The sequence below is a fragment of the Lissotriton helveticus genome, chromosome 4_1 (genome assembly GCF_964261635.1).
Source record: "Lissotriton helveticus chromosome 4_1, aLisHel1.1, whole genome shotgun sequence".
Taxonomy (NCBI): Eukaryota; Metazoa; Chordata; class Amphibia; order Caudata; family Salamandridae; genus Lissotriton; species Lissotriton helveticus.
Genome location: NC_136063.1, coordinates 147627235 through 147651469, shown reverse-complemented (window position 1 = coordinate 147651469; position 24235 = coordinate 147627235). Strand labels below are relative to the sequence as shown.

The 24235-nt window shown below is 45.0% G+C and overlaps 1 protein-coding gene across 1 annotated transcript in view; it reads left to right on the top strand.

Annotated features, from left to right (window-relative positions):
* Positions 1-24235, top strand: part of LOC144827074 (uncharacterized) — a 182029-nt gene that overhangs the window by 120190 nt on the left and 37604 nt on the right. Inside the window, exons 17-20 of the mRNA XM_078685521.1 lie at positions 3479-3574; positions 5894-5995; positions 8546-8651; positions 13501-13617. Of these exons, the coding sequence (XP_078541647.1) occupies positions 3479-3574; positions 5894-5995; positions 8546-8651; positions 13501-13617 (421 nt within the window). The remainder of the gene's footprint in view (positions 1-3478; positions 3575-5893; positions 5996-8545; positions 8652-13500; positions 13618-24235) is intronic.

Genomic DNA, 24235 nt, shown 5'->3' with positions numbered 1-24235 from the left:
TAGAACCTGGCATGTAATTAGGCCATGTCTGCAGCATGAGTAGACCGACCTTGGCCTGTAATTAGACTATGGCTGCAGCAGATGTATGATGGAACAAACCATTCGGTTGTAGCGCATGCTGTTATGACGCGATTGCCATTACCGCACCTAACCTTTACCACACTTATTTTATTAACGATTATGGTTTTAACGCATATGCCTTTACAACTAATTTAGTTGTAAAAACAAGAATGTTAAAGGCATATGCATAGTAAAGGTAGTCCCTCAAAATTTAAATCCACCTCTCTAGATCCCAGCCCTGAGTCATAAAACCGGCCCCTGGCACATACCCCCACACCCCCTGCCCCCTCAATAAATCTGGCCCCAGGCCTGAGCCCTAAAACCAGACCCCGGCACACCCCTTCTGGTGCCAACCCTTAAAAAAACCTGGTCCCAGCCCTGAGCCCTAAAACTGGACCCCGGCGCAACCCCCATGCCCCACACCCTCTTTTGTAATCCTCCTTATCTCTGTGGGGATGAGGCAGCTGTTCAAGCTGACGCCCAGGTTTTCTTTTCTTTCTTTCTTTCTAAAGCAGAAAGGTTTTCTGTTTTCTAAACAACGCTGATTGCCACGCATATGCTGATAGCACCTTTACCTTCACCTTCACTTTTTTAGTGGGAGAGGTGTGGCGCCGCGGCCAGGGCGACTGACGCTGGAATCTGGGGACCGCGGTTCGATCCCCGGCTCCGGCGGCAGGTTAGCCCAGCACCATGTGACTCTGGGCAATAGCTCGCTTAATCTTCCCGACGGCCCCCCAGCGCCTAGAGACCCTTACGGGTGATTGTGCGCTTTACAAATGTGGACTTTACTTTACTTTTACCAGACCCACCGCTTCCAGCACTGCACAGCTGACGCGGGACAGCTGGACCGCCCTCAGCATTGAAGACACCCTAAAGACCATGAGGACCACCCACTCAGGGGCCCGCACAGACCCCTGCCCCCACCACATCTACACCAGGGCCGCAGACATCATCGCCTGAGCTACAAAGAATCATCAATCGATCCCTCTCAATAGAAACCATCGGCGGACCCCACCGACCTCAAGAACTACAGACTCCCTACTTCCCTATCTGGCAAAAGTCCTTGAAAAAGCTGTCAACAGTCAACTCGCCTCTTTCATCAACGAGAACAACATCCTCGACTCCTCCCAATCAGGCTTCAAGAAAATCCACAGTACAGAGACCGCCCTCATCGCCGTAACAGACGACATCCGTTCTCTTCTCGACAAAGGTGAGACTGTGGCCCTCGTCCTTCTGGACCTCTCCATAACCTTTGACACAGCCCGCAGACTCCACAATTCAGGAATCCGAAACAAAGCCCTCGACTGGATCTGCTCATTCCTCTCCGACAGAACACAGCAGGTCAGACTACCTCCTTTCATCCTCGAAGCCCATGCCCACCACCTGCACAGTCCCCAAGGATCATACGTCTACATGGCCCCTCTCGCTCCCATCGTCAGATCACACGGGCATAACATCATATCATATGTAGACGACACGTAACTCATTCTCTCACTATCCAACAAACCCAACATCTCGCAATGCAACTTTCGAGAAGGAATGGAAGCATTCGGCAGATGGATGAAGAACAGCTGCCTACAACTGAACACAGACAAAACCGAAGTCCTCCTCATAGGCCCACATCCTGATGCCTGGAGCGACACCTGGTGGCCTCCAGCCCTCAGGCAACCACCTCCACCCAAGGACATCGCACGCAACCTCGGAATCATCCTGGACTCCGAAGTCAAAATGGACTGCCAGAGCATCACTGTCACCTCATCCTGATTCCACACCCTCTGCCTCCTACGTAAAACTCTCAACTGGATCCCCCTCGAACACAGGAAAACTATCCCCCACGCCCTCGTCAGCAGCAGACTGGACTACAGCACACACTCTACGCCGGGATCAACAAGAACCTCACCCGCAAACTCCGGAACATCCAGAATGCCACCGCCAGAATAGTCGTAAACCTACCGCGCCACTGCTACATCTCTCAACACCTGCGGGCACTACACTGGCTCCCTATTGAGAAGAGAATCACCTTCAAGCTTCTCACCCACAAAGTCCTCCACAACACCGGCACCGCTTACATGAAACATTACCTCTGGTTCAACGCACCCCAAAGGTACCTCGGCTCAACCCAGCTCTCCCTCGCAACAGTACCATTCATCAAGAAGACCAGAACAGGAGGTTGTTCCTTCTCCTTCCTCACGGCTAAAGCATGGAACGCCCTCCCTCTCCACCTCTGCCAGACACCAACTCTCTCCAAGTTCCTGAAGGTCCTCAAGACCTGGCTCCTCGATGAATTACCATGAGCGCCCGGCCCCACACATACCCGACAGGACAGGGAATTACTCCGACCCCCTGGCCTCCGATGCTACCCTTGAATGCCAAGGAGCTGCGCGCACCCCCGTGCCTTGAGACCCATTCGGATGAGTAGCTGTGCTCTACAAGCTCTGATTGATTGATTGCAACTATGCACACGTCCTTACCGTTCATACCTTTACAACATTATTCATTGTAAAGGCATGTGTGATAAAGGCATATGTGTTGTAAAAGCACACAAAGGTAAACGTTATGCATGGTAACAATACATGCGTTGTAACAACTGTGTGGTAACAGCTGTGTTGTAATAGCTGTTTCCTGTCTGCAGCATGAGCATACCCAGGTATGTAATTAGACAATGTCTGCAACATGAGTAGATCCTGCCATGCAATTAGAGTATGTCTGCAGCATACGTAGACCCTGGCATGTAATTAGACTGTGTCTGCAGCATGAGTAAACGTGGGTATGTGATTAGACTGTGTCTGCACCATGAGGAAACCCGGGTATGCTATTAGACTATGCCTGCAGCATGGTGATACCCGGCTATGTTATTAGACAATGTCTGCAGAATCAGTAGATCTGAATACATCATTTCATATTTTGGTGTGTGAGCAGCGCCGGATTTAGACTTGATAAGGCCCTAAGCTATTTGAAATATGGGGCCCTTTATAAGTCCAGATATTCTATGTGACTATGTCAGTGACAAATATGATTTTCGGATACCTAGAGGGTTAAACTGAAATACAATTAAGAAGTATATTGATAGTGAAATAATAAATCTTTAACTTAAAATAATTTTTATTCATAACAAACTTAAAAATGCAAACTCTGGTGAAAAGAAACAAAAGTTCTTTTAAAAGGCACAATTTACAAAGGCTTATTATCTATTCCCTTGAAACATGTTATAAGGATTAAGGAATTATATTAAACTAAAATATTTTCTTTCTTGCCTTTGCCAGAGCAAAGTCACTGGGACTTATAATATTTTTTGGGGGCTCGCAAGAAAGTGGGGGCCCCAAGCTATAGCTTGTGTAGCTTATACGTAAATCCTGCGCTGTGTGTGAGAACTTTAGAAGATGACATGTCCCTGGAATTTGTTTTGTCTCTTCTCCAGCACTTTGTACACCTCCGTGCCAGAATGGAGGGAAGTGCATCGACGTGAACAAGTGTGTTTGTCCTGCAGGCTGGCAGGGTGCCCGGTGCCAAAAAGGTAAGGCAGGATTAGCCTGGACCCACCCTATTTTCCACTCATTAGGTGCCATACAGGTGTGTCGACTCTCAACTCTAGAGCGGCAGTGCAACCTTACCCTCTTGAAGGCTTCTACAGCAATCATGCACAGTACTACATATAAATACTGAAATTATTGCTCTTTGGGAGTCTTGATAGAAGCAGTAGGTTAGAGAGGGTGTACTTTCTATTGCCTGAAATTTAGTCACCTGCCATTACTCAATAGCACGTTTACTTTATTTGCATTTGCTGAGGTATACCATGACTTAGCCTAAACCATAAGGGGCCAGATGTACTAAGATAAGATTTGCAAAACTGGTCGCCATTTGCACACCCACGTTTTATAAATCCAATGGTATTTTGCCAACCACCCTATGTACTAATAGGTCCTTTCATAATATACTGAACCGCAGTGGGCGCAAATTCCGAGCTACATCATGAATATTAACGTGGTAGGTTGCAAAATGTGACTCACTGCAATTCACTGCCATCACAGGGATGATGGACTGATGGGGTAAGCAGACCGCCATGTCTGTGAATGCTTTTAAATAAAGCTATCTTTACAGCCCGTTTTTCTTTAAGGAAAACAGGAAGATTTAAAAAAAAAGAAAACATTTTAAAGCTAAATTTAAGAGTAGAAGTGTTACATGGGCCATTGCCTACTCCCCAAAAAGGTTTTAGGACAGTTCACAAAGTAGATTTTGACCACCCCCAAGGGACCACTTTCTGTTTGTGTACGGGACTGCCGCTACCTTGCAGTAGTCGGTCAATATTATAGTTTGCGACCAGATTTACATACCATAAGGAATCACTATTTGGAAGGAACCCCCTAAACAGGCCCTTTGAAATACCTAGTCCAACGGTTTGCTAACCCCATTTAGTGATCCGCAAACATACTACTGAATCACTAAATGGGTTAGTACATTCGAAAAACACATTTTCTAGTTGCAAACCCAGCAAATCCTTGCAATTTACTGAATTTGTAGGGTTTGGGACTAGAAAATTCATTCGAAAATCATGCCCCTAAGAGTATAGTGTAGCATTAAGTTTAATAAAATCACTTATCTATCTGTAAATAAATTATGATTGCACTTTTTTTAAATTTAGGATAGTTTTACAGTTAATATTACTGTAATTTATTTCCAATTGGGGTTAGCGTAATGGCTGATATTAATTGAAAGCAATCTAATTAAATTAAAAATATGATTAAGGTTAAATTGGGAACCAGCATAATGGTAACGTCCAGTGTTAGGGAATGGACATGAAGTCAAGGTAGAAGGTAGTAATGGGAACAAAGTAAAGTTCATTTCAAAGAAATGTATAGGTGGGTGATGTAAAGTAAGAATAAAGTAAAGGTGGGAAAGTGTAGGTGCAGGTGCAGGGAAGTGCAGGCACTAAAACGAACCTCCATGAGGGCATAATTTAATAAGAAAACAGAAGCCAAAGAGGTGAGATTTTCAAAGTCACTACTAAGTGGTTTCTGTGACAAGTAACAAGACAATAAGGATGGCACTTAGAGCCTGACTACCCAGGTTTGATCAGGCAATTATTTTCGTCCTCTATAGAAAGGCTGCAGGAATTTATGTATGCAAGTGATATTTTTGTAAACAATTGCTTAGGTTTCTCATTGTGTTAGGATAAAGGCCCACTAAACCCTTAAAAGACCTGCTGGCCTCAGTGAAATGAGTTGAAATTATTGAGGGCCAAATTTATAAACATGTTGCACTAATGTAACGTCACCAACGGACGTGGTGCAAAGTATTGATCTGGGATTTAATTTCTGCCGCAAAAGCTGCACTGGAAGGCAGCCCTAAACTAATGCAAAGTAACTACTTTGCTGTACTCAGCGTCAAGCGCAATTCAGTGCAGAAACTTTGGATGCTGCACTACGTCGCTTGAATAAAATAGTAAATATGGCCCTGAGTACTTGCAGTCAGGAGCACTGAAAATTATTAAATATTCTGAGTTTACCGGCGCAAGCACACCCACAGGTAGACAGATCTATAAAGTGGATCCCAGATGATTTATGTTACCTTGCAGTTTTGTTTTTCCACAGCTTTGGGGCCTGGCCTATCTTAGAAAATGGTGTGATTATCTGTGCATACATGCCAGTTAAAGATGAGGTACAGCTGCAGACAATATTCCCAGTAATCCTGGGCCCAAACAAGATGTAGCCCCCACCTTTTCACCCAAGAGTTGATCCCACCCGCCTCACACAGATCTAACCTTATCCATTCCCCACAATTTACTCAGACATTGTTTTTCACTTCAAGTGTTTTTGTATTTTTATGCCTCATCTAGAACCAATTCTCTGTGAGAACACATGTAAGAATGGAGGGTGGTGCAAAGGATTCAACAAGTGCAAGTGTTTGCCTGGCTTTGTGGGAGACCAGTGTGAAACAGGTAAGAGACAGCTCTTTACTCCACTCTGTCTGTTTGTCCTTTGAGGCATGTGACATGCTGTGCCTCCGACCAAGTGTTATGTGAATTTGAGGCCTTTTTCCAGCTTGGCCTTTTTCTAGCCTGCCCTTTTTCTAGCCTGCCCTATCGTCCCCACAACTTATACCTGCCTCTTCCACTATATGTTCTTTGAGGCTGATCTCTTGAAAGGTATTTTTCCTACCCAGCACTCTATAGATTGTTTGAGGTTTATAAGGGGAAAATATTTATATGCACCCTGCTCCTCATTTTGTGTACAGTGTGGCTGGTGTAAAGCATGACTCTCATCCACAGTGTCCTTCAGTCTTTGTACCTTATGAAGTAGTTGAGATGACAATTCCTCGATACACCCTGTAACTTCTTTTTGTGTATTATGTAAGTCCTTCAACAGATAACATCGTCCTTTGCTGTGACACTTTCCCCAAGTACTCTGCGCCTCTGCCCACAGGCAGGTGAAGTTACCATGGGCCTGATTCACGAATGACCTCCGCTCTTGTGGTGGCGGCCTCGGAGTCGCGGGGAAGTTTCCGCACTCAGTGCAGAATCTTCGCAATGAAAATTGTGGATATTCCGCCACGAGTGCAGAGACTCCCCCATGTCTGCGGGGCGAACACCACGATTGCGGAGGCCCTTTGTGAATCAGGCCCCATGTCTTTTCTTACCGTGTCACTTCCTCCACACTGCCCTTTCTATAAAGTAGGTGCAGTAAAAATACCTTCCCTGCTCTACCCATTTACCCATTTTCTTGTGTCCTCTGTGAAGCTGGTGACAGCACTGTTTTCCACTATGAGAAACTGAGGGCCTCATTTATGAGAAGTGTTGCATCGCTGTGGGAAAGCAGCGATGCAACACTTCTCAGTGCGCCCTCGTTGTGACATGATGGATGTGTCATATTTACTGTCTGACGCATCATGTCACAAGGAATGACAGATACATCAGTATTACTCACGTATCTGTCGGCCCAAAAGTGGCGCATTGCTGGGGTGTGTCTGAAAACAGACGCAATCTGTCCTTTCATATGAGGCAAGCCCCATGTGAAAGGGGCCTGCGTCACCCTCACAAGGTTTTGACGCATTGGCATCCTAGAAGTGGCTCAGTGAAATCTTATAGATTTCACTGTGACACTCGTACGACTCTTTCTTGCGGGGGAACGCCCACCCTGCATACATTATACCCGGCGCAGGTATAATGTAGAGCAGGGTTTTACGAAGTGACGCATTTGCCTAGATGCGTCACTTTGTAAATATGGTGCAACATGGTGCATTATTTACGCCGCCGCTGCTTCACAAAAAGTGACACAACGGCAGCCCATAAGTGACGTTAGGGCTCATAAATAAGCCCCTAAATTTTCTTGCTGCATACCACTAAATTGCTCCTTTTGTTAATATTTGTCTTTCCTCTTGGCATCTGGTATTAGACCTTTGAAGTAGCTGAGCCATGCTGATCAAGCTGCAGCAGTCTGTGCTCTGCCCAGAAAAAGTTTTTTCTAACAAAAATGGTATAGTTGACACCTTGTTTAGTAAACTGCAATTTGGTGCCAAAGTCTGTTTTCACAGCTGCACAAAGGTCAATGATGGAGTACAAAAGGGAAGAAAGTATTTTCCCGTTTGTAACTAAAAGCATAACGGGGGCCTAAAAATTATTGGTTTCAGGAGCAGGCTGTAAAGGCCCTCTTTTAAAAGTTCATTTTTAATAAAAACATTATATTTATAATATTTGTTAGGAAACCGCTATAACCTTGTAGTCTACAGTGTATAGATTAATCAGTAATATCAAGAAACAGACTGGATTGTTATTAATTATACTTAGAGGCACAGTAGTGGAGGATCAAATTAGGTGGAGTTGACTACATGATGTGGCAAAATCACAACTAATGCAACATTATGAAGCACATTCTGTTGTATTTGTTCCTCCTGGGAGTTGCTTCTATTCCTAGATCCAGCCCGTGTGCAAAATTATGCCTGAAGAAAAAAATCTTTTCTGATAAGCCTCATACTGACTGCATCTGCTGTCTTTATCCAAAGCACGTGTGTTAGAATTTGTGCCATTTACCAATCATTTTCTTAATAATAGGGACCAGGCCCTAGATCATCTGCGTACACAGTTCCTGGTCTTTTTCTTCCTTCCACTTATGGAGCAGCTTGTGCTGTGTCAGACCGTAGACCATCTGCACACCTACTTCCAGGTCTTTTTCTACCTCGGCTTCCTGTACTGCCACAGACCCTGAATCATCTGCACAGAAAGTTCCTTCTCTTTTTCTCCCTTTAGTTCTGAAGCAGCATGTACTGCCCCAGATAGATCATGAATCTGCTGCTCATGTATTTCCTGCTCTTCTTCTGTACCCTGGATCCTCTGCTCACATTGTTCCTGTGCTTTTTCTATCTCTATCTCTGGAGCTGCATGCACTGCCCCAGACCCTGGATCCTCTGCTTACCTAAGCTTTTCTTTTTTATTCCTCTGCAGCATGTACTAGCATACAATCTCTTCTCACTTACAGTCTTTTTTCCCCTCTAGCTGTGATCGAGCCATGCATCCCACCTTGTCAGCACGGTGCCATCTGCAAACAGTTCAACAAGTGTGAATGTCCAGAAGGAACTGCTGGCCATCGCTGTGAGAAGATGTGAGTTCCACAATCTACCACCCAAATAAATAGATGTATGTGAGAGAAGATTGTTATGCTCAAGCAGGTATGCAGGTGGAGTAAAGTTAAAAGAGGTTTTATTCAAGCGATCCAAGACAGCACGCCGTGCCTCCCGGTGACTGCTCCAGCCTCCAGCAAACTACCGAAGTCTGGAACCCTCACCAACATAACACACATACACCCTCACAACCCAGAACAAAACAAATACAGGAAGATAAAGTAAGCCAACAGCTTGTGACCAGTTACCAAAATGAATGTCTTCCCCCACAGAACAGTAAGGAAATGATTTGTAGCCCAAACTCAAGCCATCGCTTCTTTTTCTATGGTGCTATTACATTCTGCTGCAGAAAGACATTTGTAAGCGAACGCTATGGTATACTCCTTCCCATCCACAAATTGCATCCGAACTGTTTCTAACCCAACTCCACCTGCATCAACAAGCAGAATAGACTGTCCATAATCCCTGAATGTACCTAAAGCTGGAACGTTAACAATAAGATCTTTCAAATTTTCAAATGCTGCACATTCTTTAGTTCCCAAACATACTGAACTTCTTTTTGTAAGAGTTTCCTCAATAGTTCAGTTTGCAAAGCAAATTTGTCTTTAAAATGTGACTCACACAAACCTAAGAAAGACCTTAATTGGCCCTTATCTTCATGCGCATGCTACTTCTTATAACCGCTACTAAGTCAGTTTAGGTTTGACCCCTTCACCAGAGATTCAGTGACCCAAATATTCAATCCATCAATCCTAAACCTACACTTATCCTTTCATACAGTAAATTAATTATGTTCCAAAACATCAAGTTCACTACCCAACACACGTGCATGCCAGAACATTTTTAAAATTCACAAAAAGTTTGTACATCAATTTTTGGAAAACCGATGCCGCTAAGGCTAGCCCAAACACCACACGTAGAAATCCAAATGCACGAAAGGGAGTGTTGAACGCTGTCAATGAATGATTCTTCGGCCAATTCTACCTGAAGAAAACACCTTCGCCTGTGCTAACTGAGCTAACATTTCTCAAATTCTAGGACGGGAAAAACAGCCAACTAAAATATTTCTGTTCAAAGACCTGAGATTGTATGTCTCCAGATTTCTTCTTTGGAAAGGTTACATGAGAGGTGTCTATTGGTCCTATGACCTTTTCTTCATAACATATTCCTGACACTTAATGGAACATGCCAGACTTTATGTGTAACAGGAATGGCCTATTGTTTGAGGATGATTTTATGTTCATAGCCCCTCACCTATCATAGTCTATCTTCAAATAATGATTTGTGTTCTTCCAACAACTGGTGAAGCGATATGGGTTGAGTAGGAATATCCACCATGGAATTGGACAAGTTCACAAATTGAGAACTGATATATGCTCTGGGGAGAAGAAGTGATTTCAGCACTTAACGCCCTGTTATTAAAGTGCTGAACATGTGAGAACTTGTGAGTGCAGAGACTAAATTTGCAAACACCAGAAAGATGTTCATTTGATGAGAATATGTGAGTACACTCAGAAACTAGAGCTAAGCCCTATCTGAGAAATTGTGAATGTTCCAGACGAAGTTGTCTTCATCCTTCATGAGACTTAAGTAATAAATACATTTTAATATGAGAAACCAAAGACAAGTCCTTGTGAGGAGATGGATTGTACCATTTCTGTCCTGGATCACGGATGAGCTTTAACCCCTTACCCGCGGCCGGAATTCCGCTCCTGTGCTGGACATTCCGATCGCGGGCGTGGTCATGACGGCCCCCAGAAGTCATCAGCACACGAGCACTGTGTGCCATGACGGCTGGGGGCCGTCATCATCATGGAAGGGGTTAATATTACATCCTCATTCATGGGCGAGCTTGGTCCGTGCTCTAGAGTGGGCTGCACTGTTTTGTCTTAATTTTACGACTGGCCATAAAATTCAGTCCTGGTACTGAGAAGAGCTGTAATATTGAGCTATAGTTCTGGTGTGGGGTGTAATATTGTTTATTGGTTCTGAAATAGGGTGTACATTCTGTCCGGGTCTTAGAATGTGTTGCAATTTTATGCCCTGGGATGAGCTTTAACATTCTGTTCTGGCTCATTGATGAGCTTCAATTATCTGTCCTGGTTCTTGGATACGCTTTTGCATGTCGTTTAGTGTCAATGGTGGTGAGCTAATGCCCCTCATTTCCGGTGTCTTGCCAATCTCAGGTTCAAGATCAACTACAGCAAGTTGCAATCTGTGCGAGTGTAAAGAAGCTGTACTGGGTTTCAAGGTCACAAGAGTATACTTTGAAGGAGAGAGTGCTTCCTGGATGTCCAGTCCTTATACTAGACATTATAGGACTTTTTCAGGCGTGTCAGGAGCACTGATGGTGCAAGAAGTTGGGTGAACAAAAATAAATATATCCCACCTGATGAACCTATGAAGGTATAAAACTGTGTATGATGTATGTCTGCTTACAACTGATTAAGCAACCATTAGCTAACATGTACCATACTCAGCTCTACAACAATATGTTGCTTTAAAAAAAGCCCCTTTGGGACCCTGAGCTGGCCGAGCAACACAGCATATGGTGATCAATCAATCAAAGCCGACTACTCACCCATAAGGGTCTCAAAGCCCTGAGACGGAGTGGGTGGACTGCTGGTCTGTCGAAGGCTCTGTTGTTAAGTCAAACAGCCAGGTCTTGAGGTCCTTCCTGAATTAAAGCAGTGACGGTCTTTGCTGCGAGGTAGGAGAAGGATCATCAGGAGATGCCTCACAATGAGCAATGGATTTGAACAGCAGCCAGTTCCTCCTTGGCACATGTACTGAGATCTTATCCTGATGAACCTGTGTTAAACCTAACAATGCCGAAGAATGTCGACACCTACTTAAAGTCGAGAGACAAGGACATGGACTTTAGTTTTTACTACAATACAACAATTTGTATAGTTTTGGGTTGAACCCAGTGATGAGGGTTGACCTCAGGAAGCTTAACATCTAGTTCGCCTGCTATTCTGATACGTCTCATTATTGAGACAAAGGAAAATATCAAATTCTTTTCAAACGTCTTAAATAATCTGGCTCACAAGTTGACATCTGTAAGGTCTACCTGATGTTACATAACATTTTGATGGTCGTTTTTCACCTGTTACTTCCAGTCAAGTGCCTCTTGTTTTTCTGGGATCTTATCCTAGTTTTGGTCAGATAGATGCCCAATCCCTTTAAGGCCACACCATCCAGAGACTTGAACTCCTCCCTAAGGAGACCTTCCTAAATGTTGTCCCAATTAATCTTTTTACTTGTATCCCCAAGGTGCTCACTGAGCCTCACCTGAACGAGGAAATTTATTTCCCACCTATGTCCCTCATCAGCAGGCATTCTCTGCTATAGAAACAATGCAAAACCTCAAAGTCTGGTGTGCCTTTTGTTCTTCTACTTGACTAGAACCACAGTTCTGCATTCTTCAGGCCAACTTCTTTGTGACCTCTTGGGGCCATCCCAGTTGTGGGTAATGCTGCCATTATGATTTAGATCATCTTCCAATGCTATAATGTACATGGAAGAAGCCTGTCATCCAGTGTGTGAGCCTCCTACCTGGAGCCCCTAGGCCTCTGTGGGATCCTGCATGCACATACCTGTCACAGAAATATATTGGGTGGCCACATGGGATTTCTAACCTAGAAGCAATCTGCAGGCATTATTTGCTTGAGGCTTCCTCCGGAGTAATACAATATGTACCTGCTCGCTCGGGTGTGAGCTGTTGAATTCTGCTCCTCTCTTTCTATTCCAGATGCTGTGGAATCTACCTGCAGTTTGATAAAGGGAGAGAGCCAGGACGTGGAAGCGGAATTAAGTTACCCTTATTGTGACTCTGCTACTCGTAATATATGGGCTTCCCACAGACCCCTGAGCCACCAGACAGACACTAAACACGGACTCTGTACTCTCTTAAGAAGGGTAGTGTGTTGTGTTTGCAACATGGGACACAGTTGGAACATCAAAGGGTTTACCATGGTTAGTTACCATGGACAGAGTCTTCTATAAGCAGGGTTGGAATGGGAGAACGTTGGGTGGTGGGTCAGATGGCGGGAGGAGGTTGAGGAGCAGTTCTGTTTTGCCGATGCCTGGGGTTTGAGTTGAGAATAAAGGTTTATCAAAGCATCACTTGTTGGAGTCTTGACTTAACCATGTGCAACTGCACATGGGAACGGACCATACAAAGGTCTGTGAAAATGCTGTTGAAAAAGGGTCTCATCCTTCATTATGTGAAACCTATAACTAAAGATTGTTAGTGGGAGGGAGTAATGAGGTCACCATAACTTTATAAGCAGTGAGAGATCCCACCACTAGGCAGAAATATGCAGTGCTTATCAATGCAATTACTATGCCTATGATGCAGAACAAGGATTACAAGTAACTGTTCTTTCCTGGATTTTTCTGGAATGGGCTGCGATATCCTTTCCAGGACTGGAGGTGACATTTCTGACCTGGCTGTAAAATTGGTTATAATATCCTATCCTGGTTCTCGCACTATGCTGTTACTGGTCTTATTCTCAAATGGACCTGTCCCTCTGAACAGTTTGAGCTCTACTCTGCCGGCTCTGAAGGGCATTGTGGAGCCACAGAGAAGTTCCAGTTATAAAGGCTCAATCTTTAGGCAAGTCTCGTTATTAACCACTCATTTTTAGATAGATTGACTCTGGACGATATAGTACGGGTGAGTGTGGCGTGCCAGGTACATGAAACGAGGCAACTACCAACATGTTTCCCAACTTGTAGCAATAACATACATAGTAAATTATGTGATGCATAAATGTTCCCTTGCAGTTACACAATAACAACAGTGCTTGTGTACATCTTCTCTAGGATCTGCCCAATTGTGACGACCAAGGTCAGCACAGCACGTGCCATCCGCCAGGGCGTGAAGGAAAGCTTCGTGGACCGCTGCGGGCCTCTTGGAATCCAACTGTGCACCAAATACAGGTGAGCAAAAGTGGTGGGTTTAGCAGAACAAACTAGAGTAAGAAGAGCATGGGTGAGCCGAAGGGGTCAAAATGCACAGATTTAACAAGAGGGGCTGAGCTGCATCTGCTCATTTCTTCCAGCAACACATAGCTTGGCCTATTCTTGGGCGCATTTCGCTGTAAACCATGCAACTATTGCCTCCTCCCTTGTTGAACCCTTCCCAGACATGGCGGAGTGCATTACTCAGGACGAGTGTATTCCAGTAAGGATGCGTGTGGGTGTGGTTCAGAAAGGGCTGTTCAGGTGACTGAGAGAATGGTTGAAGGTATTCCTGTTACATCAGTCTAGATGAAAACTATTGAAATAGAAAAGAAAAGCACCTAACATCTATACCTGTTGATTAAGAAGTTAACTAACATGCAATGTTCAGAAACCTGCCCTCTTCCCAACTTCTTTAATTCTTAATTAAACCCTTCCTTCCCAAACCGGTAATATTTTAGCCCCAAGATCACTTTCACTTATTGGAAGTATACAGATCCTAACATTCAAGAAATGCAAAGTTTAACACTTGCAAAACAAAAATCCATCTTTTGTCCAGAGGAAGGGTGGATTGAGCAGTCAGAATAAGCAGAAATCCTCGTTCCAAATGAGGAAAGGAAGCAGGTTTGATGGACCGGCTGGACCCCCCCTATGCTGCTTTGGACACCAGGAGATGTGGCACACAGTTCTGTTCACTCCAGGACGTCCTTGCTCTCTCCCTCCCTGTCTAATGGATTGAAAGCCTCAACTAGCGTCCACTGTTTGTTTTGTTGTCGCTGGTGAAGTTTCAGGCAGTTCATGACTGAGCTAAAGAACAATAGAAGTCCTCTTGTGACTGAACTCTTGATTGTGAAACCAGGAAAACCAAGCTTCTCCCACAAATGTTTTTCAGTTACAACAGCCACGTGAAATCTACAGCAGATGGAAAATGTAAATGTAAATGTGTTGTACTTGTAAAGCGCACGGCTGCCTCAGCAACGAGGCATCCCGGCGCTGCACTGATACCGCTGTGGAACCCTTCCTGGCTTTTCCCTGTGAAATGTCCACTCCTGGGCACCCCCAAGGTGAAGCCAGGCATCCCAGCTTTTGGGGCCGTTGTTGAGATTAAGCAAGCTATTGCCAGAGTTGCAGCGTGGGACCCATGATTAGACTAGGCACTGAGGCGAGAATTATCAGGTCTGAGGAAATTGAGCCCAAGACCCGCCAAGACGGGCATTGAACCCTGGTCCCGGGCTAGACCTCAGCATCAGGGTCTGCCGCTCTAACCATTTAGCCACACTTTTCAAACATTACAACAACAAACACCTACAAAATGCTGAAATATTACTATGACCAAACAGAGGGCCAAATTAATGAAACTATTATACGCAAGTTTTTTCGGGATTCACCCTTTTCTCTTCTAGTCCCATCTGCCACCATTGCTCATAAAATGAGAGTAGCCAGTGTAAATGATTGCGATACTAAGGGGCAGAATCATCAATACTTTGCGCCGGTGCAGCCGATGAGGAGCTTAGATGCAAAGACCCTGTAAGTCAGAGAAAGGTCTTCTGACGGTGAGGCGCACTGATCCATGGCTGTGTTCCCAGAGGGGCGCATGCGCCTCAGCAAGTACTTGTAGATGAAGATGGTTTGGAGGCCCTACTTTGTTTATTTGTTGCATTTCCAATGTCTTCAGTAACATCCAGGAGTTGAAGTATATAAAAAAAATTATGGCAACTGGGATCCTGAGTGCTGTGGTGGCGGGTCAAAAATGTGGCTAAAAAGAACAAAATATTCTTTAAGTAGGTTGCTGTTTTTTTTTTCCACCTTAAGCCAACTGCGTATAACATAATGCATGCTTTAAATAGAAAATAATGTGAATTACATAATCATTGGTAATGCTCTCTTTTACATCATGAAACCTCAGTTGGTTAATGCGGTCCCTGCAGATGTCGGTTTGTGAGACCAGAGAGTTAGAAAATTGAAACCCAGTTGGTGCAGTGCAGAATAATGACATGTGTATTAATTGTGCTATGAAGTCCCTGCCTGTAACTGAAAGCACTGTGAATATGTATGTCATAAAGTTGTATTACATAAAGTGTGAGATGGGCTGCCACGACATTATTCGGTGTTTAAATTAAAACAAGTACATTCAAAGAATATATTTTAGTAACAGGTAATTAGACTGTACCTAGTGCGCACATTTCCTAAGACCATTAAAAGGATGCTTTCCAAAACTCAACACCCATATATTACCTCTCAAAAATAATACAACTTTGTCACCATGAAGATTAAGTCACTTTATGAATTAAAACCTATACTCAGTTCCGAGCAGCCTTTACATGTAAAGATTAACCAATTGCACACATTTACGTTTCTTTCAGGCTTCAGATGCCCTGGTGAGAATACCTGTTTCTTCTTTAGCTCTCTATCCCTCCATCGCATTCACATTAAACCACCTCCTCCTTTCACTTTCACCCAGAGGCCCTTAGAGGTCTCCTCCAACCATTCAAAGATTATTTTTTAACACGAGTGTGGGAACTGTTTTTGTATCATTAAAAAAGCACAGGAACCAGCGTTCCCATACACCCCGCTTACTTCAACCACTATCCACATGCAGATGTCCATTCAAGTGGTTCGAGGGGTGACAGGGAGGAGACCAGCAGGGTCCTATTAAAAGATAGAGCCCTGATCATCAGGACCCCTGGGGCCACAGAATAATGACACAGGGGAAAGTGGAAAGGAGCGTGCTCCATGGATAGCATCAAAGATATGGCACAGAGGAGGGGGCACGATATGGTGGCTGATAGTTTGATTTATGAATGGACAGAAAAAGCTTTGTCACAGAGATGCCCTGAGGAAGGTGGATATGTAAGCTCATTTATCTCACTACCATTAGTGCAGCAAGTATAGTGGCACTGAGGCAATGATGTGAGGGCCACTGCACCCCAAATATGGCTATTTTAATAGCAAAAATGGGCGTTGGGGCGCACTTTCTTGCTAGTGTTAGGGCCCTGACCACTCTTGCTCCACAGGGAACAAGTCCCAAACACCAGAAGGGTGAGATATGGGACTTTTATTTTTTAGATGCTTTGATGTTCTTAAACACTACACCTCACGAACATACCACTGAAACTAGAATTGGGTATTAAACTAAAATATGGGTTATTCTCTAGCTGGTCAAGGGGGCTGACAGAGGATTTATGGACAGGATGTCCTAACTGTTCATGGGACTGGTGCAGGTACTGTCACGTGAGACAGGACCAACAGTTTGCACCCAGAGATGATTGCAACACATCTGGAATCTGTGTATCAGATTCACGTGCACTCAGTCATCTGGGGGCACCCGCTGGACAAGCACACAAGAGAAACAGTTAAGGTGGCACCAATGTCACTAATGTAACAGCATTAACGCATAGAGATTGGGCCTTGGGACAATGGTTCAAACATTCTAGGCTTCATCTTGCCCAGACCCACATAATGTACGGCACGCTCAAGGATCTAGAGCATGGGTACTCACAAACTTTCTCTCGGGGGTCAAATTTACTGTGTGGTTTGTGTCCGAGGGCCGCACTGGTGGGGGCAGGGTCAGTGGGGATGGGGGCGGGGCTAGAGCAACAAAAAAAACTGCAACCATGAGGTAGATCACAGGTCCCTGCAGCGGATGCCTTCGTCCACTGAGCCACCAGATCCGGCATATACACATCTCTCTCTCTCTGTCTCTGTCTCCCTCCCTCTCTTTCTCCCTCTCCCTCCCTCTCTCTACCTCTCTCTCCCTCTCTCCCTGTGTCTCTCTGTCTCCCTCTGTCTCACTCACTCTGACTCTCTCACTCCCTCTCACTTCCTCTCACTCCCTCTCTCCATCTCTCCCTCTGTCTCACTCACTCTGACTGTCTCACTCACTCTGACTGTCTCACTCCCTCTCTCTCTGTCTCCTTCCCTCACTCTGTTTCCCTCTCCCTCACTCTGTTTCCCCATCCCTCACTCTATTTCCCTCTCCCTCACTCTATTTCCCTCTCCCTCACTCTGTCTCCCTCTCTCTCCTTCCCTCTCCCTCACTTTGAGGTCTCCCACACTTTAAGGTCTCCGTCACTCTGAGGTCTCCCTCACTCTAAGGTCTCCCTCTCTCTCCTTCCCTCTCCCTCACTCTGAGGTCTCCCTCTCTCTCCTTCCCTTCCCCTTACTCGGAGGTCTCCCTCTCTCTGAGGTCTCCCTCTCTCTCCCTCCCTCCCTCTCCCTCCCTTTACCTCCCACTCCCTCCCTCTCCCTCTGTCTCCCTCTCCCTCCGTTTCCCTCCCACCCTTGCTCTCCTTCCCTCTCCCTCCCTTTCCCTCCCTCCTTCTCCCTCCCTTTCTCTCCCTTTGTCTCCCTCCCTCTGTCTGCCTCCCTTTCCCTCCCTTCCCCTCCCTTTCCCTCCCTCGCTTTCCTTTCCTCTCCCTCCCTTTCCCTCCCTCTCCCTCTGTCTCCCTCCCTTTCCCTCCCTCCTTCTCCCTCCCTTTCCCTCCCTCTCCCTACCTCTCCCTCTGTCTCCCTCCCTCTTTAAAATCCACCCCCCCTAAAATCTGCTCATCATAAATAAAGTGCAGGTTCTGAAATGCGGCTGGTGAGTTATTATTCAACATTAAATGTGCTCGTGAAAATACTGCCTGATGGGATCGGAAAGTGGGCCCTGTCACAAAAAGAGCACCAAGTAGAACCACCTACCATTTGCAGGAATACACTCACTTCTTTGTAGGGTACTGCAGTGGGTCTACATCAGCCAGTGCACAGAGGGTGCACAACTCCAGCCAATGGTGAGTGGGGTTGCGTTACAGCTGGCAAACTGAGGTACTTCAATGTGTATGAGAGAAAATCTATTTGCGAACCTAAACCCCAATTTTGTGGGTTATAGACGTGGCTTAACGCTAGGCAAAAAGGTTACTTTGCTTGTAAGCTGAACTTAAATGCTAAAACATCCTTAAGCATCAGATTAGGCAAGCACTAGTTAACGAACTGGTGGTCGAGTATAATGCAAAAATACCCAAGGGCAACAACAGTACTCTCTCGCTCCAACAGATGTTTCAACAACTGCTCTTATTTTTCAGGAGTAAGGTTCAGAGCTTCATCTCTGCGAACAGCTCTCTCCAAGAATTGAAGAGGAATTGTAATTACACCAAACCCAAAGGGCGAGCTGTCCCCATAGACAGCCATCCATCACACCGCAGATTCACCCAGGGACACATAGAGAGGTCAAACATTGGTCACGGGCCTTACTCTGCCCCAGGTGGGACAGTGGCACCACATTACTGAAAATGCTGAAATAGCATTGGGCAGGGTCGTCTTTAGCGTTAGTGGCCTCCCAGTGCGACAGCCTTTGTTGCCCCGCTTCCCGCCTTCTCTAAGGAAGCCGTCACTATTCCCTTTCAGTGCTTCCCCTCATTTCTTTATAGCCCCCCTCTCGCAATGAATTGTTATTATGGCGATGCCCATTCTAATGTAGGGTCACAGAGCGCTTTACATAAAACGCACATTATTTAGAGTCAATGAATCCTACAAGAGTGTAAATCCTTCTCCCTCCCTTTCACTCCTTCTCGCTCTCCCTCCCTCTGTCTGCCTCCCTTTCTCTACCTCCCTCCCTTTCCCTCCCTCCCTCTGTCACCTCACCCTGCCTGTGTGTGCCCGGGCTGTCACAGCTTCCAGGCGCACACACACACAGCCGCACCCGAGCACTTCACAGGTCTTTAATAGACCATTGGCATGTTAATGAGGCCTTGTTCACCTCTCAGTGCCCCTGCAGCCCCACTCTGACTATGGCAGTAATCGCCCGGCCCCCACAGAGCAGCATAGTCTCCGAGTCGCGCTCTGGTTGCAGACACACTTTACAAAAAAAAAAAACAACTCGGGTACGATATCTGCAAGGTCCCGGGCCACCAGGGAAGGCTTGCCGGGCATGCCAGCAGCCCGTACTATGAGTACCCCTGATCTAGAGGGTATGGTAAAACCCTTTTTCACTCCGAGGCCCAGGAAAGAAAGCCCCACAGGATGTCAGGTAGTGAAAGGAGATCATGTTGCAATTCAACCAGTAGGCCACAGACTCAAACTCACACTACAGGGGAAGTGTGGCTCACTGGTTAGAAGCGGCAGACCCTGAAGCTGAGATCGGCCCGGGACCAGGGTTCAATTCCCGATGCGGCAGGGTCTTGGGTCAATGTCTGCGGACTCGATAATTCTCGCCGAGGTGCCTACGCCAACCATGGGTCCCACTCTGCAACTCTGGGCAATAGCTTGCTTAATCTCCACAACGGCCCCATCAGCGCCGGGGATGCCTGGCTTCACCTTGGAGGTGCCCAGGAGGGACCATCTCACAGGGAAAGCCAGGACGGGTTCCCCAGCGGTATACAGCGCCAGGACACTCCAAGATGGAGTAACAGTGCGCTATACAAGTATACTTACTTTACTTACTTACTTACAGGGAAGTAGGGTAGATGTAGATGATACCTCTATGCTGGGCTAAAAAAAGAACTCACCAGAAGATTACAGACCATCCAGAACTCAGCAGCCAGACTCACCCTCAAACTTCCACAAAGCACCCACATCACTTTGCACCTTAAAAAGCTCCAGTCGCTCCCGATATACAAACTTGCTCATTTCAAACTACTCACACTCATGTGCAAAGCACAACACAACTTGGACCCAGCCTACCTCAATAGCCGCAGATCCTTCATAATCCATACAGACACTCAACTCAGCCTGACTGCTACATGCACACATCAGAAGCATGCAAAGAACTGGATTTGGAGATCAGACCTTCTCCAACATCGCTCCTAAAACGGAGAACTTCACATCAGAGCTACCTCCTCTCTTCTAAAGTTCTACAAACATCTAAAGACCTGTCTCTTTGATTAATGAAAGCCTGCCCTTGGCATGGCTAGTCATGAACCTGCTCAGCACCAGAATACTCTCCGTGTGATAGTGCATTCTACAAATACGTGGGAAGCCAATGCCCTGTCATAAAATGTGCCAAATTCAAAATGAAATGCAACAGCTAAATAAAGCAAGGACCATTTTCACAGGCCCTTTCCTAGTCTATCTGCGCTGAAGCGAGAGATTAGCAAGCGATGTCAGTGGGATGTGGGTTGGGAGACCAAAGCGAGATGTTCCAAGTGTAGTCAGACAGATGACTAGCAGAAGAGAGCTTGCACTGGCCTCTCCAGAGTCTGTTAATCACAAGATCCTTGGCTAGATAATTCTATCTGAGAAACCAGATAAACGCAAGACTACACTGAGGATGCTCAACGAAACCAGCCCCTCGTACTACAGTTGCTTCACTCTCAGAGGCCAGATCCACACATCATCCGGATCTTCAAAGACTGCACCTACACAAATAACAATCCAAGAAAAGGACCTGAGTGATGGGGCCAGAGTTGGTTTTCCTAAGAAAGGGTAGACTCCTCTCTCCTATGTGCAAGTAAAAAGGGCTGCCCCCTCAAAAGCCACATTGTTGTGTGGCGTTTTAGGCTCCGAGTGAACTTTGCCGATTCATGCCCTTATATAGGTACAATTCACATTGCCCTAATATAGGCATAGAAATCATTCCCTTATTTAGACATAGCCCATGCAGACCAAATACAGGCATGGCTACTTCTACCCGTACAAAACGTCACAACGATTTCTAGGAAAATCGGCTTATGCAGTTAGGGAACTTCCCCCAGCTTGAATATTGATTTGTCCTAGAACTCATGTACTTTACAAATAACTACTATTCCCTAGGGGTTCTTTTCCTGACATTATCATGCCCGACTTTACGTCAAACTAGACACCTTCAAGGTATAAATATGCCTTCGCTTGCTCTAGCAAGACACGATGGTGGTTCAGAGAAGTTCGACTATCTACTTGCCCGACGCAGCTCGCTACAGCAAGTGCCGAAGGAAGCCAACCCTCCAGCTGACGCACTGATCAAGAGGCTGCCTTTCTCTCGCTTAGAATCCAGCTCCAGTGTTTCTAAGCTCCCCTTGCGGGTTGTTGGGAAATCCAGTCCCTAAACTGAGATAACAGACCTCCTTCATTCTAACTAAGGTATGGAGCTTATTAGAACCTAAGAGAAATCTTGGATAGATTTTTGGCAAAGAAAACTAAACCTATGCTACATAATACTTACTTCCTCCCACGTACTAGACTTAGGATAGGTACATTGGGTTTAGTCGTATTTTAGAAGCACCAGTTGAGTATTTTAGTCATTGTTATTTATGTATGTTTTTTTATGGCTTAGAAACCATACAATGCTCTTACAGTATTATTTATAATATTGTTCTCGCTGTACACATTATACTATGCAGTCTGCATTACGATTGTAGCAGTTAATTTCTTTTGCATGAGAAAGAAGACTGTTCAATAAACCTTTTTATTGAAAAAGCCCATCTCTCTATTTCTCTGCACCTCTGTAGAAACGAAGCATGCATGATTGACTGAGTGAAATACTTATCTATTGTTTCCGTGACTCTAGAGATATATTTCTTATTCTTGGGAAACAAAGTTGTCATGTTTATGCGGTTGTCAGAAACGAATCCCTTCTTGTGAATTCGAGAAAGTTTCTAGTGACCTCTGAGTTAGCTGGCACCCACAATTAAGTTTAATCTATTCGATAGAGACCTAGTTGACCTCAGTCCTACGTCTAATCTATAGGATATATTATTCCAATGCGCAGAGCCTATTGGGAATATAGGAACTACATTACATGGCGCCCAACGTTTGGTAAGGTACTAATTTAACGCTAGATACTAAAGTAACTCAGTCGTGCTTTTCTCAGAGACCCCTTTTTCCTGTAAAATACTCCAACAGACGTTTGAAGTGGGTGAAAGGATAAAATATCCGCCATAGCTGAGTAGAACGAAAAACTCCTATGTATTAGCTGTTGGTTTGTTCAACGTTGAAGGATACAGTGTTCCAAAATATTGTGCACCTTATCTTTGTTTCCTTGAAACTTGCTCTGCAACTTTCATTAAACAATGTCAGTTAACGGCGACAACAACGCAACCGGTGGAGCTGAAAAGATGTAGCCCTACCAGGCTTTGACGTTATAGGTTTCCAAGAGACCGACCCGGATGCTCTGGGAAAATGTAAAGAAAGCCATCACTATAAAACTTATAACAAATGGCCTATCATCAAGAGGTGGTAGGGTAGTTTTTGTGATAGAGGCACATGAATATCGGCAGACAGAGGTATTCTATTAATGGATTATCTTCCCTGAAGCAAATCCAGTATCACATGTGCTTCACTTCTACAAAGAAGAGGAACATCCAATGGAATACACTCCTTTCGAGGATGTTGAAATTCCACCAACATACCAAGAGCATGCGCTCAGGTTTAAAGGCGCCCTACAACATCAAAATCACATTACCAGGCTCGGTCCACTAGGTAGACCAGAAGCAACATGGCCGGTATAAGCCAGCTATACACCACATCCAGCCATTGAATAAATGACAGGTGCGGAGCTATTAGTTCAACTAAAACAACTAATTAAAATCCATAGACAATTGGTTCAATATGTCATGCGGACTCTAACAGTCCAACCTCCTATAAGGATTCCACAACACACCCCTTACCAGGGGAACACAAATAAAATCACACCACAGACTAAACAATCAGTGATTGGTAAATTACCCGCAAAACGGGAACAAATTCCATTCTGGATAGCTCAAAAAATTACTCTAATCGAGGCAGTATTTCCTGATATTACCCCTCATGAGAAACTCAGAATTTTAACAATCTGTTTACCAATGGGGATCGCACCACACCTAGAGGGCTGCGACACTTGGGGTACAGTCTTTGCTGGAATCTACACCAAAACACATGGTGTTCCGTCTATGGCGGTAATACCTGACGTCCTGAAACAGATTCAAAATGAATACTAGGCAGAGCCTGTTTGAAATCTTTCAGTAATTTCATGCCCAGATTTAAAACAGGTCTCAACAATAATATTAGCTAATATTAAAGGTGAAGCAGCATCCGTGGCGATCCGCCAAAAGTTAAGAGAATTTGATGTAACTGAGCAACCATACGAACTTGCCAGAATAATTGAAAAATCCTATGAAGAACTGGGTAGAGACAGTTTGGGTGGTAAACGAGTGAAATCCTAACTAACTGAAAGTCCTGAAAAGGTCTTTATTAAAAACACTCTCACTATTCTTAAAAAGAAGACGGAGAACACTAAAGAAACTTCGAAAGAGAAGCGTTCTCAATCCCGAGGTGGGTCTCCTCAAAAGGAGCCCTCAGGAATAGGGACAATTTGAGAAAACCTGATAGATATCAAGATACTGACACACGTTCCTCTCGTACCTTTCAGACTTCATCACAGAAATCTGAAAGAAGAGGACGATCAACACGTTCCAAACAATATGAAAACTCAATTCACCAAAAAGAAGGTAGCAGGTCTAAAAATCAGACATGCCGAGGATCTTGAGGACACAACTCAAGAACGGGGACTGGGCTCAGACAATGTTGGACAGCACAGCAGAAGTCACCATAGCTCGCAAGATCTTGAAGGATCATCTAGAGACAGTGGACTTGAATGAGTACATCCAAGTTGAAACTGGGTTAGTGTACCCCATAAGTTATATGAAGTAACACTCCGGATGGAGGG